Below are 19,114 nucleotides of genomic sequence, written 5' to 3'. Positions count from 1 at the left end.
CATGCAGACTGCAATGTCCTTAATACTCAATTCAGGACATACATGTCCGACATACGTGCAACACGTAAGTTTGCTATCCCACTCCCTACGGTGACAAACTTTAAGATGATAAAACTACTTCCTTCTTCACCAAAGAGGGGGGAGTGGTGGGGGTGGGAGGAGAGAACTGGGGGGGGGGATTTATCAGAGGGGGGGGGTGTTAGTGAATTAATTTGATATAAAAGGTGTGCTTTTATCAGAAATGGTAAAGACGTGGAGGGTTTGAGGTGCCCAGAGGGGTGGAGGGGGAGAGGTGAAGACTTTCTCAGAAGGATGAATTATCCCTTGGGGTTATAAACTGGCTATCAGAGGAATAGGTTAAGGAGAGGTGAGAGTGTCATAAATCAATCAAGTTTGCCCCTGAATGTATCCAACCACCACAAACACAGTGTGCTCATTCCTGCTTTGACCACCCCCCCCCCCCTACTTACGTATAATGATAAGGAATATGTATGGGAGAAATAATTCACCTAATGCCATGTTATCATAGTTAAAACTGACTTAGGGAAACAGAACACAAGTGCAAGGTTACATACCAAAACATACCACACCATTTTCTTTCTCGCAGTCAATTTTAAAAGAAAATCTTTACAATGTTGTTAAAAAAAATACATAGCCTAAATCCATCCAAACTTTCACTAGGGTATCTCCTGTAATTTGAAATAATTTGCTGCATAACTTTAAAGATTTTTAGTAACAAAGTTTCCCATTTATGTACTACATATATAATATCTCTATTAAGAAATATATAGCATCTTTATGTCCGAATGTTCATTACAGTAACGAATAAAAATTAGAAGTACATCTTTCAATAGCTGTTCAAAATTTATGTAATAATTTTTCCTCTTTGCATATTAATATATATTTATATTTAATATAATTTTAAAAAATATGCAGCCTGTCTCCATCTAAATGTTCACCAGAGTATTGGACATAAAACTGAAATAAATTGGTCAATGAATTTGAGATTTTTGATAGTAACGTTTCCACTTTATATATTACATACATGTTATATTACATTGGTGTCCAAAATTAAAGCAACAAACGGAAATTTTGCAAGTTTGCGTTTATTTTGCCACAAAACAGTAAAAAAGGTGATAGTAAAGTAGAAACAATGTACAGAATACGTAACGCATTCCAACTTAACGGATTTGCACACACATTCTGACAACTAATTAATGTGCTCAATATGGGCTGCAGCCACCTATGGCACCAATACAGGCCTGACAAAGATGGGGCATGCTATGAATAATGTCATCACTTTCTTGTTGAGGCAATAACGCCCATTCTTCCTGCAGCAGAGTTGTTCACAAGTCTTGAAGAGTGGTTGATGGATGCTGATGTGATGCAACCCTTCTCTTTAGAGCATCCCAGACATGATCTATTGGGTTCAATTCGGTAGAGCGAGCAGGCCACGCCATGCGTGCAATATCTTCCGTTACCAAAAAAACATCAACCACCCATGCTCTGTGAGGTCGAGCATTATTGTCCATCAGTACGAAGTCTCAGCCCACAACAACTTCGTATGAAATCCCAAGATCTCCTCACGGTACCTGACAGCAATTAAATCTTGCTGACAGCAGGTCTCCAACAATAAAGGCCACTCTGATGAAGCCTTCTGTCCACCGTTTGCCTCGATACAACACGTCGAGTGAATGCTGCGAAGTCAGATGCCAGTTGCAGTGCAGTACTAAGGCGGTACCTTCGTGCCCTTACAGCCAAATAACGGTCCACTCTTCCTGATGTCACACGTTGTCGGCAATGTCCTGGTCTCCAGAACACGGTTTCGCTCTCTAAAAACTGTCGCCTCACCCAAGAAACAACAGAACGATTCACATTAAGCCATCGGGCAACATCAGTTTGCGACTCTCCTGCTTCCCATGGCCCTCCACAGCACACAGTGTGTAGGCGTCTTCTCTGTGCCACATTGCACCGTCTGTGACTATACTCTCCGATTGCGGATGTGGGACTACCTTGCAAACACTACCCCGCTTGACAAGTGCCCTGACGTCATTGCTAGCGTGGTTGTCCGTTGATCAAAATGCCATCTTCCGAGCAGAACACGATTGTAATGACAGCTGTTGACAGTTTGTATGATTATATAATGAATTCGACACAGGACCTGCAATCTTTCTCAAACGATGTGTTATCTTAGGCTCTCCTGGCGAATTAACTGTTTGTACTGTTCTCGGGTCTCCAGCCGGGTGCAGTCGTTTTCAAACCACGATATTTCGACAGCGTTCCCTGCCGTCATCTTCAGGTGATACTTGCAGGCTGAGCGCCTCCGCTGAATCTCCTCCCCTTTATTCTCTGATCGCTCCCCACCCCTTCCCCCCGCGTCTTGACGCACGCGGTGCTGCGTGGACGGGTGGTGGGGAGGGGCGGGCTGCTGGCTGCGGGATGCGAACTGTGGACCATCAAATGTCCTGTGGCCATCGTCGGGCGCAGAAGTCGCTTTGGGTCGGCGCTGTGCTTTTAGTTGGCTGAGTGCTGGGTCCCAGGCTTTTCTGAGGTTGAACCCGGCGTCTCTGTTGATCAGTCCATCAGCTACACGTACTTCAATCGCCTCCTTCAGAACACAGTCCCAAAAAGATGTGGCCTGCCCTAAAACTTCCGTTTTCGCGTACTCCATAGTATCTCCAGTATCCACCTAATGTTCCGCACCCGCAGACTTTGTAGGCTGCTTCAGTTCAGTGTGGCTTCTGTGTTCCTGGCTTCTTTCTTCGATTGTCCGTACAGTTTGCCCGATTTATGCCTTACCACTTTTACACGGAATACGGTAAACACCCGGTTTGCGCAGCCCCAGGTCATCATCTACTCTACCTAGCAGGGCACGCGTTTTCGGAGGTGGGCGGAAGACACATTTGATGTTACACCGAGCCAGAATTCTGCCGATTTTGTTGGATACTTTGCCGGCGTAAGGTAGGTACGCCATTGTCTTCTCGTCCTCTTCGTTCTCTCTCTGCTGGGCTTGTGCATTCTGCCTGAAAGCACGTCGAATTCGACTCTCGTTATATGCGTTCTTCTTGGAAACGTCCTTAAGGTGGTTAAGTTCTCCTTGTAGGCTTTCCTCGTCCGATATTGCGCGGGCCCTCTGTACCAGTGTTCGTAGTACACCCTCACGCTGTGAAGGATAATGGCAGCTGGTAGCTTGGAGATATAGATCAGTGTGGGTTTCTTTCCCGTATACACTGTGTCCCAAGGTGCCATCCGCTTTGCGCTTGACTAGGACGTCCAGAAACGGGAGTTCACCAATCTCTTCCACCTCCATGGTGAATTTGATGTTAGGATGCAGAGAATTCAGATGTTGGAGAAACTCTTGAAGTTTTTCTCTTCCATGTGGCCATATCATAAATGTGTCATCAACATACCTGTAAAAGCACATAAGCTTCAGTGCTGCAGTTTCCAGTGCTTTCTCTTCGAAGTCCTCCATAATCACGTTTGCTACTACCGGTGACAGGGGACACCCCATGGCAACACCATCCGTTTGTTCGTAATAGTTTCCATCGAAGAGAAAGAATGTTGATGTGAGGACAAATTCGAAAAGATTAGTCATTGTCGGGTTGAATTTCTCCCTAATCAACTTAAGAGAGTCATCAAGCGGAACTCAGGTGAAAAGTGAAACCACATCGAAGCTCACCATGAGGTCCTGGTTACGGAGGCGCAGCTCCTGCAGCCGTTGAATGAAACTTACAGAATTCCTGATGTGATGCTGACATTTCCCGACGTGAGGGCTTAATTCTACCGTTAAATATTTGGCTAGCGGGTACGTTGGAGCGCCTATGTTACTGACGACAGGGCGCAAAGGAACATCCTTTTCGTGCACCTTTCGTAACCCATAGAGCCTTGGGGGTGCAGCAGCTCGAGGTCGGAGCTTCTTGACGATTTCCTTCGGCAGGTACCGGCGTAGAAGCTCAATAGTCTTCTTTTTCACCCTGTTGGTCGGGTCTCCCTTCAGTTTTCTGTATGCTGGATCCTCGAGTAGGTCGTACATTTTGTGATTGTACTCTGATAATGGAAGCAGTACAGTTGTATTTCCTTTATCCGCGGGTAAAGTAACTATTTCAGGATCATTCCGTAGTTCTCGAATGGCAGCTCTTTGTGCTTTCGTGATGTTCGGCCTCGGTAGAGCGGCTTTGGTAATCGCACAGCACGTTTCCCGACGTATCTCTTCTGCTTCTTCGCTGGGAAATTAATTGCTCTGTACCACTGATGAAGTCTGCGATGGGTATCGTAGTCTGTGTTGGTGCGAAATTTAGTCCCTTTTCCAGAACTGATTTTGCTGCGTCGTCAATCTCCTTCCCGGTGAAGCTGATTACGGTTCGGCGTGGCACTTCTTGCTCCTGTTGTTCTCTGGCTGCCAGACGTTGGAACTTGGAGGTCCACATGAGCCCAGGAGACAGTGTCGACCAACTCCCAAGAATCGGTCGAGAGCAAACAAGCCATCTCTAAGTGGAGTGCGAGTAATTCCTTAGATGTCGTGTCTAGCCGCCGACAGGTGTACCGGATCCTTTCCCTTACAAGCGCCAGCCTAGCGCTTCTTGTGATCCGGTGGGCGGCCGCGGTGTTTATGTGATGGGCAATCCTCGCGAATGTCGGTATTATGCCGTGGTCACGCATCAGGAAGGCGAGAGAGCTCGGTAGACGCTCCTTCCGTTCGCGAAGCTTATCCAGCTTCTTGAGTCTCTGGTTCAACTTCTCCCCGCAGGGGAATCTGATGTGTGATCTTAGGCTTTCCCGACGAATTAACTGTTTGTACCCGTTCTCGGGTCTCCAGCCGGGTGCAGTCGTTTTAAAACCACGATTTTGAAAAAACTACTTGGTGAAAAAACTGGATTCTCATGCACCTCTTAGCTTTATTCGTCAGCTGCAAAATAAAATGCATTACATTTCATTAATGGTCATAATTATTGCGATTTTTCAAAATTAAGTACCCTACCTCAAGAATTTCTAGAAGGTTGCATTGAAAAATAGGGGTCGCTATGAACTTGCGTTTGGTGTATGTTAGGTGATATGTTTCTGCGTATGAAATGTAGCTAACATACTGAATTATTCTTTACACTTAGAGCGTATTGCTATCTATCACCAATCTCGTACGTAAAGCGTTTTGTCTCGAACTCATGTGACAGCGAAAACGCCACAATGAAATATTTGTAACGGTCCTCATATCTCATAAAATGTTTAAGATATCAAAACAAGACTTTGGGAAATGATAGTACGCAAAGAAGAGAATATTCTGCCATACGATTAATTGGTAAAACTTTCATACCTAACAGATATTCAAGCAACTACAGATTTTTTCCAATGAAACATTTTTAAGGGCCGTAGATAGCTGATGAAACTGTAACTGTTACAGGTTCCTAGCAACCACAAGAAGTTTTCGTTTCCGAGACATGACTGACATTCACAACAGGATTCACAACTGTTGTAAGTACTGTGGAGTCAATCACCAAAATGCTGTGGGATAGTCTCCAGCCACACAACATGCGAGCCTGGTTTTCTAGACTGTAAATGATTTATATAACATACAGAACTTCCCAACTGCAGTCAGCGATGTTGTTACAAAACATATTCGTCTAAAATGCCCAGAAAATTGAGGGTCAAAGATTTAAAGTTATAAAAATTTTCATTCAATCTTTAAGCAGTTGCAGATCCTCAGGTGAAATTCGTTATAATCGATGTTTGTGGATATGGAAAGAAATGGGAAAGTGGTGGATTTTATTCTTCTAGTGTATTTCGCGTGGTTCAAGACGGGGAGCTTTATATACCGTCAGACTCTCTACTACAGAATACATCAGTTGGACTGCCTTTTGTATGCATTGGAAATCAGGCATACACATTGCTGAGGTATTTTATCAAATATTACAATCAATGTGTTTTAGATCCGTGGAATAAATATCTCAATAACCGATTTTCCAGACCACAACAATTAGCAGAATTTGGTTTTAGAATAATGAGCGCTAAGTGGGGTTGATTTTGGAAGCCATCTGAAACTTTGCCAGAATTTTCTGACGATGTTGTGAAACGTACAGGTTCTCCACAGCACTGTCACCGACCTACAAGGATCCCTCAGTGTCAATGAGCAGCATACAGTAGGCAATCAGACAGGACGAAACTTTAACAGACCTTCAAATGAAGCTATCCAAATGAGATAGTTTTGAAACTTTTTCTCACATACTAAAAAGAGGACTCTCATGTGTTTCTCAGCTATGCTACTTCAGCTCTATCATCTCTCGTTTTAAGATAATGAGAGGGATAAGAGATTAATGTAATGCATTCTCCGTAGTTCCGCTTCTATCTCGTCACATAATTTGTCCAAAATGAATCAGTTTGGATGATAATTATTTCGGTGGTTCCATACACAACGCTAAGGAAAAACAGTTGCTATCAAAGCTTCCGCTGATACCAACAAAAGATACGCAAGAGTCAGCAACAGTACTGACGCTGCTACGCACAGCGACAGCCGAATGGTGCCGGTGTTGGCCGACCGCAGCCGGAGTCACTCGAACTCTCTGGTCGCCGCGCGCTCAAAAAAAAAAAAAAAAAAAAAAAAAAAAAAAAAAAAAAAAAGTTTCATTCTCCCACTGGCGCTCTGTGCCGCTCCGCTCGTAGCGTCATTACAATCGCGCTCACTGAGCAGCACTGGTTTGTTTCGTCATCGCTGCTCTGCTTGCCGCTCCACTATAACCGCAGTCAACGAGCGATCAAAAAGTTTTCATTTGAGGGCGTTGCTGCAGCGTATATGCTACGCCGGTATACAGGGTGAATCGCCCAAAACTTGCACCGCAAATATAGCGGAAACGGAAAGTGCTATTGATGTATGGTTTTCACAGAATGGATTGGTTGTCATGGGCTTATATTGTTAGCCAATAAACAGATTTTAATAATACTTAGAAAGTGTATTTTCTGTGCGCACGTATACTTTTTTAAATGGAAGAGTGCCTATTGACATTAACAAACAAAAAAAAAGGTAAATTAGAATATCAGTTTGTTGCGGGATTCTAGTGCGAGTTGTTTACCAGATACCGTATTTTTAAAAGTTTCCACATCGATATTTGTTTGTGCCAGTCAACCGGCGTAGTTTCTAAGTACGAGTACAATGTTGTTATGTTTGCTTTCAGTGTATTTGTATGTTCCTTGAGTGCACAGCGACTCGCTAGTCAGTGTGTGGCGGTCCAAGCAGTAGGTTGTGAGTGGAGGATGGAGTTCATCAATGCAGAAAAAGCCGACATGCTCATGGTGTATGGAGAGTATAGCAAGAATGTAGTACGTTCTTATATGGTGCATGCGGCAAAATGTCGCAACAGACGTCATACATCTCGGTAGTTATTTATCAGCCTCTTCAACCAGTAACGTGAAAGTGGCAGTGTAACACCTAGACAACGTAACACACGGAAACAAGCGACGACAGAAGAGGGTAAATCGATGTTCTTGCTGCTGTTGCAGTTGATCCGCAGGTTAGCTCCCGCTCAGTCACGTGTCCTACGCATTTTCCATCGAAATAGGTTCCGTCCTTATTGTACCTCTCTCCAAGGGCTGCATAGAAACGATTATGACAATCGCGTTAACTTCTGTACATGGACATTAAGAGAGGATACTCCACAAGTACCACATATCTTGTTTAGTGATGAACCCGCATTTACCCTTCACAGCCCGGTAAACCACCGAAGTATGCACTATTGGTCCCCATTGGGTTCGTCAGGTGGAACATCAGTGTCCATGGAGTGTAAGCGGGTGGTGTGGGATATTAAACCATCAGCTCATAGGCCTGTTTCTGCCGGACAGAACACTGAACGTGCACAAGTATTCCAGCTTCCTAACAGACCACCTTCCACAGATGCTATAAGACGTTCCTCTGCAGACTAGGGGGAACCTGTGGTACCAACGTGATGGCTGTCCAGTCCATTGTGCACGAAGTACAACAACATGTCTTCACAAATTGTTTCCAAATCGCTGAATTGGACAAGAGGTCATGTACCAGGGTACCTTCACTGGTCTGTTCCCCAGATTTGACACTTTTAGACATTTTTCTATGGAGAAGCTGAAAGACGCTGTCTACAAGGACAAACCAACTACACTCACTCAATGATATGAAATGATGTATTAGTGCAGCCTGCTTGGACACCTCTGCTGAAATTGTAGCATGTGTGCAGCAGCTGTTCCACCCCAGACTGGAAGCATGTATTGCTGCCGCCAGTGGTCATTTTGAACACAACATGTGATCGTCAATTGTCTCATTACTGGTCAGAATCCACATAACTAGTGTATGCACTTGTGTTCTTCTGTGATGGTTCAAAAATGTTCAAATGTGTGTGAATTCCTATGGGACCAAACTGCTGACGTCATCGGTCCCGAGACTTACACACTATTTAAACTAACTTATGCTAAGAACAACACACACACCCATGCCCGAGGGAGGACTCGAACCTCTGGCGGAAGGTGCCGCGCAACCTGTGACATGACGCCTCTAACTGCGCGGCCACTCCGCGCGGCTTTGTGATGGTCAGTTGTTTCATTACTAGTCAGAATCCAAGTAACTATTGAATGCACTTTTGTTGTTCTTTAGTGTGTGCTGCCACAGGTGATGTCCAAGTGTCGGTGTGAGAACTACTCAAACTACGATATCTCGTAAACGACTTGCACTATAATCTTGCAACAAACACTACTGACATTCTAATTTAACCACTTTTAATTTAATATCAACAGCCATTTCTCCATTTAAAAAAGTGTATCTTTGCACAAAAATAACCTTTATAGGTATTATTACAATCTGTTTATTAGCTAACAGTAAAAGCCCCTGGCTACCAATTCATTCTGTGAAAACGCACATCAGTACCATTTTCCATTTCCGCAATATCTGCAGTGCAAGTTGTAGGTGATTCATCCTGTAAAAGCATCACATGTACGCAAGAGATTAGTGTGGCATTCGTGTCTTTCCAACATGCGAGCGGTAAATGCGGAAATGTGAACTATGGCAAGTTTATTACCAAATGAGCACACACAGGGCCGACGTGCTGTTTTCTCTTGTTGGGTGCCAAAGGACAAACACTGGTATAAATCCATAGAATGAAAGTGGGTATGGGGCAGAATGTCTGTTGAAAACCACCATGTGGAATGGTGCGCCCAGAGGTGCCGCTGCTTCATATAACGCACGTCCCCCTATCTCAAATGTCGTAATGCGGAAATTAACGCCAACACAAATGGGAGACGCTCGAGCACCTATCCTACCATTCTGTCTCTGCCGTGCACTTCGTGGTGGACTGCAGAGCATGGAAGTAGATCTCTTGCCAAGCGACAATGACGCCTTCGGTCCCTCAAAAAAGGCCTTGAAGGGTCATCCATTCCTGTCAGACAAGGATGTGCAGCAAGTAGTTACGAATCTTGTCACGCAGCAGAACACAGTACTTTACCGAACGGGTGCGTCGGTGGGTTGATTCCTTCAATGCTCACGGAGATTTTGCCTGATTGGGATACCGATTCTGGACAGTATTGCCATCGAACGGAAACTTATTGACCACCTCTTATAGTAGTATAGACTACTTTATTATTGTTTTGGCCTATTAAGGACAACATAAAATAACTTATGTCTTCTTTCTTTTCTCATTTCTTTCTTTCCAGTAGTTTTTCAATCTTCCCCTACGTTTCTCTTCCTTCTTCTGTGCATACTGCAACTGTCTTTTCCTTGTTTTCTCCTGGAAGTCCTTGAAATGTTTTACTTTTGCTCTGCGCTTTCCTCTTTCTCCTATTGCTTCCTCCGTTATTTCCACTGCTCTCGGGTCTGCTTTTACTTCTTTGATCCATGTCATTCAAGTTATTGAGTTTCAGTCAAAGTTAAAAATTTACATTTGTCATCCTCTTTTCATTTAGCGATTTTAGGTGTTCATAGAATATGACTCTTCTCTTTTTCATTGTGTCTAATACTGCTTTAATTGTTTCATAAATTTATTTATTACTTCTTAATTTCCGTTTCCTATTCTCGTCTTTTGGTCTCAAGACTATCCTGATTATTTTTCTTTCTTTATTTTCTACTTCACCTAATTTTCTGGCTGTATTTAACGAAAGGCATTTTGAAGTATAAAGGCATTCTGGTTTAATGACAGTGTTGTACTGCCAGAGTTCTGCATTTACGGAAATAGATTTCTTGTTATACAGGTCTTTGGCTAGTTGAAAAGCCACTTCTATTTCCCCTGTCCTTGCTAAATTACCTACTTTGTTCAAAGCATTTGGTTGTATTATTTCACCTAGACATTTAAATTTCGTAGTCTTTATTATTCTTCCGCCCTCAGTTTCCATGTATTTCAGTGCCTCAAAAATGTTCAAATGTTTTTGAATTCCTAAGGGACCGAACAGCTAAGGTCATCGTTCCCTAGGCCCACACACAACTTAAACTACTTAAACTAATTTGTGCTAAGAACAACACACACACCCATGCCCGAGGGAGAACTCGAACCTCCGGCGGGAGGGGACGCGCAGTCTGTGTCGCGGCGCCTCAAACCACGCGGCCATTCCGAGCGGATTTCGGTGCCTCCTTCGCATCTCACATACTCAGTTTTCCACAATATTTACAGGGCGGGGCAAATAAAAGTGACCCAGAAGAGTGGATACGAATGGACATGAATATATACATATAACCACACCCTGCGACGCACACACCACGTGTACGCCCACCACGTGATCCACGCCAGTTCTGAGCGTAGTGTGGGCTGTGTCAGTTTGAGTAGAACACTGCAAACGGAACGATGGTACTCACAGTGGGGCAGCGGGTGTCCGTTGTGGAAAGTTACGTGACAACAAAATCGTGGAAATGGTGTTGTCAGCTATTTGCTGAGAAGTTTAACGGTGTCAAAGTGCCAGCAAAGAGTGCCATGCATCGCTTAGTCGGAAAATGGCATCAGGCAGGATCTGTTTTAAACAAGTCAAAAACATTCCGAAACGTGCCACACACCGGAAAATACCAGTTCTACCAAATCAACCCAATGCCTGTCGCAAGAGACCGGCGTATCATGTCGATCACGTGGACGAATACCCCACCTCGACCTGCAGTTTGGTCGCGGCCCTAACTGACCACCCAGGTCACCTGATCTGTCAGTGTGCGATTACTTTGTGCGGGGAGCTCTAAAGTCTAACGTGTATCGCAACCACCCCGTAGTCTTCAAGAACTGCAGCAGAACATTTCGGATGAAACTGCAGCAATTCCAGCATTCCAGCTTCGTTCTGCCTTCAGCAACTTGCTCACCAGGGCCAAAAAGTGCCAGGAGATGAATGGTGGTTACTTTCAACATCTGCTATAATCAGTGCAAGACCACTACATGTATCGCTACAACACACCAACTTTGTTCAGAAAGGAAAGGCAGGAAGATAGATCAGGGGAAAAGAAATCAAATTCGGACGCAGTACACAGGCCGACTTCTAGTTGCTGCCTTAGCCTGTTGTCTAACGCCTCAACTCGATAACTGGCACTCACGTGTGGTATTCGAGAGGCTCATAAAACTTGGAATTTCGATTTTTCAGAAGCGCATAGTACTAACAAGATTCGTCAGACAACTGCACAGCCAGCGCGACAGCAAATGAGACAAGCTTTAAAAAAATTAAACAGGAGACGCTACAGGAAACGCGTAGAGCAAGGCGGAGGAACGAAGTTCCAAAGTTACAACAAGTGGCGTCTCATATGATTCAAGCATCTCGCATTCTGACCACGACAATAATATTCGGGGAATTAGGTACAAGATGGTTATTATTAAAGTACAGCTACTCACAGAGGTCCAACGTGGGCTGTAAATATCTTATGGCAGCAAAATTTGATAGATATCCGATTACGTTAACGCGGAACCGATTTACGCTGGAAAAAATTAGTTCCAATTTTGACCACCAGGCGTAAACCTGGCACTATGAATGCAGGAGAGACGTATAGAAATGTTTCCGTATGTAGTGGATTAGGAATGGGACGTGGGCAGAAAAAGTCAACACGTAAGAGTTATGTTGATTTTATTACTGACAGCTGCTGCTTGCACAATATGTTCAGTATGAGGACAAGAGACGTCGACGAGATGCTGTACAGCGCCAGATTTGCACTTGGTGGCCGAAACTGGAACTAATCTTTTTCCAGTGTAAATCGGTTCCGCATGAACGTATTTGCATATCTATCAAGTTTCGCTACCATGTGATAATTATAGCCCACACCCGACTTCCACGAGTAGCTCCTATTTCATTATAACCACCCCGTATAATGCAGACGGCTAACAACAGTTTTTCATTCACGAATGGTACAAGATGGCAGGTGGTGAGTGGGGGGGGGGGGGGGGGAGATCGAAAGTGGTAAACTAAGTACCCTCCACAATACACCGTCGGAGGATAGATGTAGATACAAGGACATACCTTGCCGTTTCAAAACTAGAGTTGTGTCGGAACTTACCTGATGCGAGCTTCGTTGAGTGTCTCGACAAACTCGAGCTCCGAATCGACGAGGAAGAGCAAAGCAGAGCCGTGGGCGCCGACGCGAGCGGAGCGGCCCACTCGGTGTGCGTAGTGCGACACGGACTGCGGTGGCGACAGCTGCACCACCCAGTCCACCAGCGTCAGGTCCAGGCCGCGGGACGCCACGTCCTGCAAACAGTAGTACCGACCCATGACACACCTGCGCAACGGTGGCGAGCGACAAGTCGGCCGTGGCCTCTCCAAAGCGTCCATCCCGTAATTCAAATTAAATTAATCGAAGGAAAGACAGGCAACGGCTGCTAGTGGGCAATGAATTAAATAAGTGGGGAAAGCTGAACATTTGTGCCGGACCGGGAATCGAACCTGGATTTACTGCTTCTCGCGAGCGGTTGTCTTAATCGCTTCGGCTATCCGAACACGGTCCCAGACCGACACAAATTTCCAACTTGCTGGATTGTCCGAAAGAACACACACCATTTGTTTAACCCTTCAGCCTTATGTGAATACAAAACATCCGCATGAACTCGTAAGACGCTGCAGTCACGGACTGTGCCGCTGATCCCGGCGGAGGTTCGAGTTCTCCCTCGGGTACGGGTGTGTGTGTGTGTGTGTGTGTGTGTGTGTGTGTGTGTGTCCTTAGGATAATTTAGGTTAAGTAGTGTGTAAGCTTAGGGACTGATTACCTTGGCAGTTAAGTCCCATAAGATTTCACACACATTTGAACATTTTTTTTTTTTGAACTCGACGAAAATCAGCGAATGCTGCGAAATATAGAGGCTTAATAGGCGGGGACACTACGCCAGTAGTGTAAGTTGGAAATTTGCGTCGTTCAGGGACTGTGGCCAAATAGCCGAAATGGTTAAGAGGGAACAACAGCGTTGTTGCTCAAATTCAGGCCTTCTTCCTCTGTACTGAAATGTAGTAGACAAATGGGGTTTGCTGCAACGAATAAAGCATACATTGAAGTTTTTGGTATCTTTTTATTGAATAATATTAATATCTTCACTGTGTAATTGGGATTCCCCGAGGCAACTCTGAAAGGAGGTAGACCGACGGTTGTCGCTGAACTCCGTTTGTGGTTATGTGAAACACGAAATTAACATATCATCCTGATCCTTACAGACGAAACTATAGTTCATCGCACGGATTTTAAAAAAAAACGTGGTGAAATTATAGATATTTGAAAAAACGGCCATTTTTGGACCCGTCTTTTTTCGGCGAAAAAACTACTAAATATCGACATTTTAAAAAATCGGCTAGAAAAGGTTAAGAGAATTCAATCTGCTACAAAAGAGACACAAAATCATTAAAATCGTACGAAAATTGTATCGTGGGCGACGACAACCATGTCAAAAAATATGGTTAAAAAAACGCATTTAAAGTTTGATAAGTACTTACCATATTAAAAAAAAAAGGGACAAACCTTGAAACATACGGGATATCATCGACACCTGGTCCATAATAACCATCACCCCGCCTATTGGATGGCCGCTTTCTGCTACTTTGACCTGATAAGCACTTATTTTCGTCCTCAAAGCCCTTTTCGTCTCTGAACGCGTCTTCACAGAATACGCGCATTTCATCGCCGATTTTGATTTGAAGGGCATTTGCCACGAGCATTAAAGCAGTATGAGCTACACTGAATAGTCAAAAGGCCAAATTTCAAGCAATGTCAACAATTTCGCTTCGGCTGGTTGTTAAGTTTGGAGCGTATCTCCAAATGAGACTATTGAAACTTTCGTTCACATTTCGAGTAAAACAGCCCAAACAACGCTCCAGCAAATAGGGTTTACTCAAATAGGTGTAAATTGGAGTGATGGCATCGATAACGACTTGTGGCAACCAGTTCTCTAACGCCGAGGCGTGCTATGCAAGAGCCGCTTCAAACGTTCACAGAATCATTACTTTTTGGAGTTCGAGCATAATATTTTGAGGAATAATTCTTCAATGTATACACATTCGAATTCCGTAATAAAAAATTTTCTTTCGACAGTCACCCTGTCGTTCCCCCTTACGACAACCGCTCATGAGAAGTGGTAAATATGGGTTCGAGTCTTGGTCCGCCACAAATTTTCAACTTTCTCCATTGATTTAATTCAATGCCCACTAGCTGCCGTTTTCTGTCTTTCCTTCGATTCATACTCATATAAGACTGCATAAAAAAAATCATTTATACACCATCTGAAATTTACGGAAAGAACAGATGGCCTTGAACAGGGTGACCGGACGCACATTGTAACCTCGCTCTTCTCATATATGAGTTCAGTGCCTTAAATATCGTGCCAGTCCGCAACTGTCAACGTGTAGGGGGCAGTTAACCGCGAGCGTGTACAGTTCTCCCGGATTTTAGGACAGGGCAGTGTCTCATTCCTGAATCAGATGTCCGGATGGTGCACCGCCAGGCCGATTTCGCTGCGGAAACGCACGAGGATAGCATTATCGCGAATCACAGCAAAATGTCGCTTGTGACTACAACGCAAGTTACTCCTGTTTATTAGGAAGGTGAACAGAATAAATGCGCAAAATTATAAACCATTATCTCTAAATCGTGTGAACTGTGGGATTTTAGAATATTCTGGGAGTAACACAGCTTCATCATCACTCATGTCAAAAGAACCCACCACTCCCGTCGCCGTGCCCGTTTTAAACATAATATTAAGGGTGGCTATAATTAAACTTTCGCTATTTGATAGGGCTCTCGTGAAAAACAAGTGATCGATGAGCAATAAAACTTTGTTGAAACATTTGTAACGACAACAGAAAGAGAAATAACGTGTGACACATTGAAAGAAAAGCACTTTAATTTCCACATGAGAGCGTGACCTTTGTTAACTGCTTACTACGTTAACGTTACATGCTCAATGCGACGACCATCTGCGTCAACAGCTTCGAACCGCACTATAGATTGTTTTACTACTACCCAAAACATCTTAGGTGGTATGTTGGCTACCTCCCTCGCTATGCTCATTTTCAACTTCCAAAATTTGTTACGTGTTCCGTTATTAAACCTTGTTCTTCGGGTAACCCAACAGCCAGAAATCTGTTGATCTCTCCCAGGAGCAATTCTCACATCACCAAGTAATTCAAACCTCCGAATCATCATCTTCAATCCTGGTGCGGAAAGAGGATCTCTCTGTATTCCTTTATTGCGGCGATACTCGCGAAGAGCATCAGCACAATTGCGGTTGTTTTGATACAACATATTTACGAGTAAAGCCCTTCTCATCATGTCCAGACCCATGTTGGCTGTCTGCAACTATAATGCACACCGATGCTTGTGTTTCAAACCTATGTCGCCGAACCAGTACCAGCGCCTAACGGGAAGTCATAACACTAACACTGCTAACAGCGCAAATCCTGCAACGCACTGTCTGAACATCATTCCTACAAAGTTGGGTATCCATTCGGTAAATAGTTTTCCGTCAACACTGGCTCAATTACAGCGGTAGTTCAATTACAACCACCCTGTATTCCTAAAAATAATTATGGTCGCCGGTCAATAGATCCTGTATGTTCAGGTATCCGAAAGACGTTCGACACTGAAGTTCACTATCGACTCTTATCAAACGTACGAGTATATACGCAAATTATCGTTTGCCTTCAAGAATTGTTGATCGATAGCACCGCACCAGAAAAAAGGCAACATCGTGAGTGATCTATAGTGACACTGTTTATGGATGGCGACTACTGAAATTAATGATAATGTTTTATGTTAAACGTTACCAGTCACATTTTGTTGGTATCCGGGAAAATTTTATCTGTGCAACATGTTTCCATGTCTGAACTCCAACGATCGCAGGCATCACAATATTTAGCTTGAGTATACAATGACATTTCCACGGTATCATTGCTACAGCGTGCGCTGTGGAATGCTGTGGTCATCACTCCTGTATCTCTCTTCGTGGTATCATACCGCCTTTCACTGTAGTTGACTCAGTTTTGGCGATACATAACTAATCTCTCGAGACTGAGTATGCTGGCAATGACTGCCAAAATTCAGCCACTTGAAGTCATTGACGACAGGCAGCAGTATGCCCCTAAAATATGCCAGTCGAGATTAAGCGTGCCTGGGATCAATCTGTCAAGTGCGTCTCAAGTGTTCCTTCAAATCATCCACGGGGTACGCCTGACTTAAGCAAAAAGGTTGGAACCGTAGGATTCTATTTTGTACAGACTGAAACAGGCAAACTTGGGTTACATGCACTGTACTATAGTGATGAAACAGATACACATGCTACGGAAAGTGTAATTATACATATCATTATTGCGGTACATATTGTGACAAAACAGGTTTGACCCGCCACCATCCTACTTTGTCTTTTATACTCCTGATTATGATATCTACACTAGCGTTTTTTTCTTTTCTTGCTGTTATTCTTCCCCAAAATTTAATGATAGAATCTGTTATCTGAACACACACTACACGAATTTACAAACTAACATAAATTAGTTTTCCCAGTTCTGAACGTTTTGCTTTAATTAGTTTTGCTGGAAATGATGTATTTCAAAAGTTATTGTATTTCAAAGTTGTCGATCTAGAAAGCATCCATCTACTGAGCTAACAAACAGATTCAGAAAAGTAGAATATTTCTAGGCTGTAGGCCACATTTTGCTCACTTAAAAGACATGTTTATTTTAGGTAAACCTAATTAATTTAGTAGATCTAATTAGTTAAAGATTTCAACCAGCCCGAACTTTCAGCTCATATTGTGACTAAACCTCTATAAATTTCTGGAAAATGTTAAGTTACTGTCGATGGGCTAAATTTTCTGGACCCAACGACACCAATAACAAATATGTAATTGCCATAATTATGAACTACGTAATTTTAATAACCAAATTTTAATAATCAATATGAATGGCATGCCTGTAAGTCATGATTTGCCGTAGCGTAAGCATTACTTGGTTCAGTATACTTTAATAGCTACTGCTCATATCGGTAATTTGATAAACAAAGTCTAACAGTAATTATTACATTTATTTAAATAGGAATATTTGACCGACGGAAATTTCAAATAATATTCAGATAATCAAAATCACATAATATTCTAGCGCGCGTCTATATAAGGACGAAACGCTTCTAGTTTTTCTTGGAGTTAAGTCATGGTCAGTATGTAACTTGCTTCGGGATTTCCGTATCCTCTATACTGTGTGCTCTAGTGTTGTTGCTTGAACTAGCCTCGAGATTATTTGAGAATATGAGCACTGACTATTAGAATCGGTGACATACTTAACAAATAACATTCGTAAACATGCCACTGTGCCTTAACGAACTCTAATCATTCCGCGTACCTTGTAGACATTTTGTTGATCTGCTATAGGAAACATTACTTTGTGCGCCAATTAATTCAAGATTCCCATCCTTTTGGCGGAATATAATTTAAAGTTACCCGTCAAATGTGAGTACAAGGAAACCTACATAAACATTTTTGATGTGTAATGAGCCCTGATCTTTAGCGATAGGAACTAGACTCCGAAAATAAATATGCGAAGTGATTTCGTGTGAGCATTTGAAAAGAACCAGTGGACTTCTTTTTTTATTTATGAAGAGATACAATTCTATAACGAACATTTCCAGCTAAAGGACCATTGGCTCAGATACCGAGAAACAAAATTAATCTACAGAAGGGTCCCTCTTTCATCCTTACAAGATCTATTTGAGAAGTATTCCTTCGCAGTTCGGTTACAAACTGGGTGAGGATACAGAGGAAGGATAGATAGGAATGATAATCCCGGAAGATGCAATTAATACTGATCAGTGTTTTCAAAATTTTCATGAACTTGGGGTGCCTTGTTTAACCCTTGAATGCATAACGTCTTTTGGACCCAGTTAGTCTTCTTTATCAACGAAGTTTCTTAAAAACCGTTTGCAGATGTTTACATTATTTCTTTATTAATTTTTAAATGTTATACGTCTAATACACAGCAGGGACCTTTCAGACCCCTTAGCAAACAAATCATGTTTTAGACATTTTATTTCACTTTGGTCGAAATGGCACTTTATGATGGAAAGATTATAAGCAACAGTTAATAGTTTGGCACTCCTACACTCGTTGTTGAAAAGCTAGAAAGACTGCAAAAGCTACATTTGAGAATTCATTTGGAAGGTAAGTACGTATCTCTCTACGCCAAAAGTGTTTCAGGTGATCATATGTTTAACTTCATGCACAGAATGAATATGCACGGTAGTTCTATCCTTTACTTACAGGACGAACTACATATTTTATATTATAAACAAAAGAACATCATCTGGAATTAGCATAAGTGATTGGAATTTTGAATCAACAATTTCTGAATGGCTGGAAGATGAAGCACGTTTTCATCAGCAAGATACTGATGGTCCCCAAGGTAATGAATCCGTGCCTTCTAACATTCCAAATGAAGAAAAACTATACAAGTGCTGATTTCTTTATTGGTTGTGATGGAAATCAGTGGAGTAAAACACCGCCACCATGCATCATAATTCGAGTATTTCATATCATGAAAAGTCCACATGAACCAGTAACAGGTGTTGTAACTGTCATTTTTAGAAAGCAGGGGACTATTTTATCTCGCTAAGCATGTTAGAGGATCGAGCACTATACTAATTCAAAAGGTAGGTGAACTGATAGTAGCAAGAAAAAGATTGGGATATCTGAGG

General features: G+C 42.9%; 1 protein-coding gene across 1 annotated transcript in view; it reads right to left on the bottom strand.

Annotated features, from left to right (window-relative positions):
* The window catches only part of LOC126183848 (probable ATP-dependent RNA helicase DDX31), a 262,254-nt gene that overhangs the window by 131,894 nt on the left and 111,246 nt on the right, over nt 1-19,114 (bottom strand). The window contains exon 8 of the mRNA XM_049926135.1: nt 12,452-12,642. Coding sequence (XP_049782092.1) covers nt 12,452-12,642 — 191 coding nt within the window. The remainder of the gene's footprint in view (nt 1-12,451; nt 12,643-19,114) is intronic.

This window comes from Schistocerca cancellata, chromosome 4 (assembly GCF_023864275.1).
Source record: "Schistocerca cancellata isolate TAMUIC-IGC-003103 chromosome 4, iqSchCanc2.1, whole genome shotgun sequence".
Taxonomy (NCBI): Eukaryota; Metazoa; Arthropoda; class Insecta; order Orthoptera; family Acrididae; genus Schistocerca; species Schistocerca cancellata.
The sequence above is the reverse complement of the archived record's forward strand: the minus strand, read 5'-3'. Positions and strand labels throughout refer to the sequence as shown.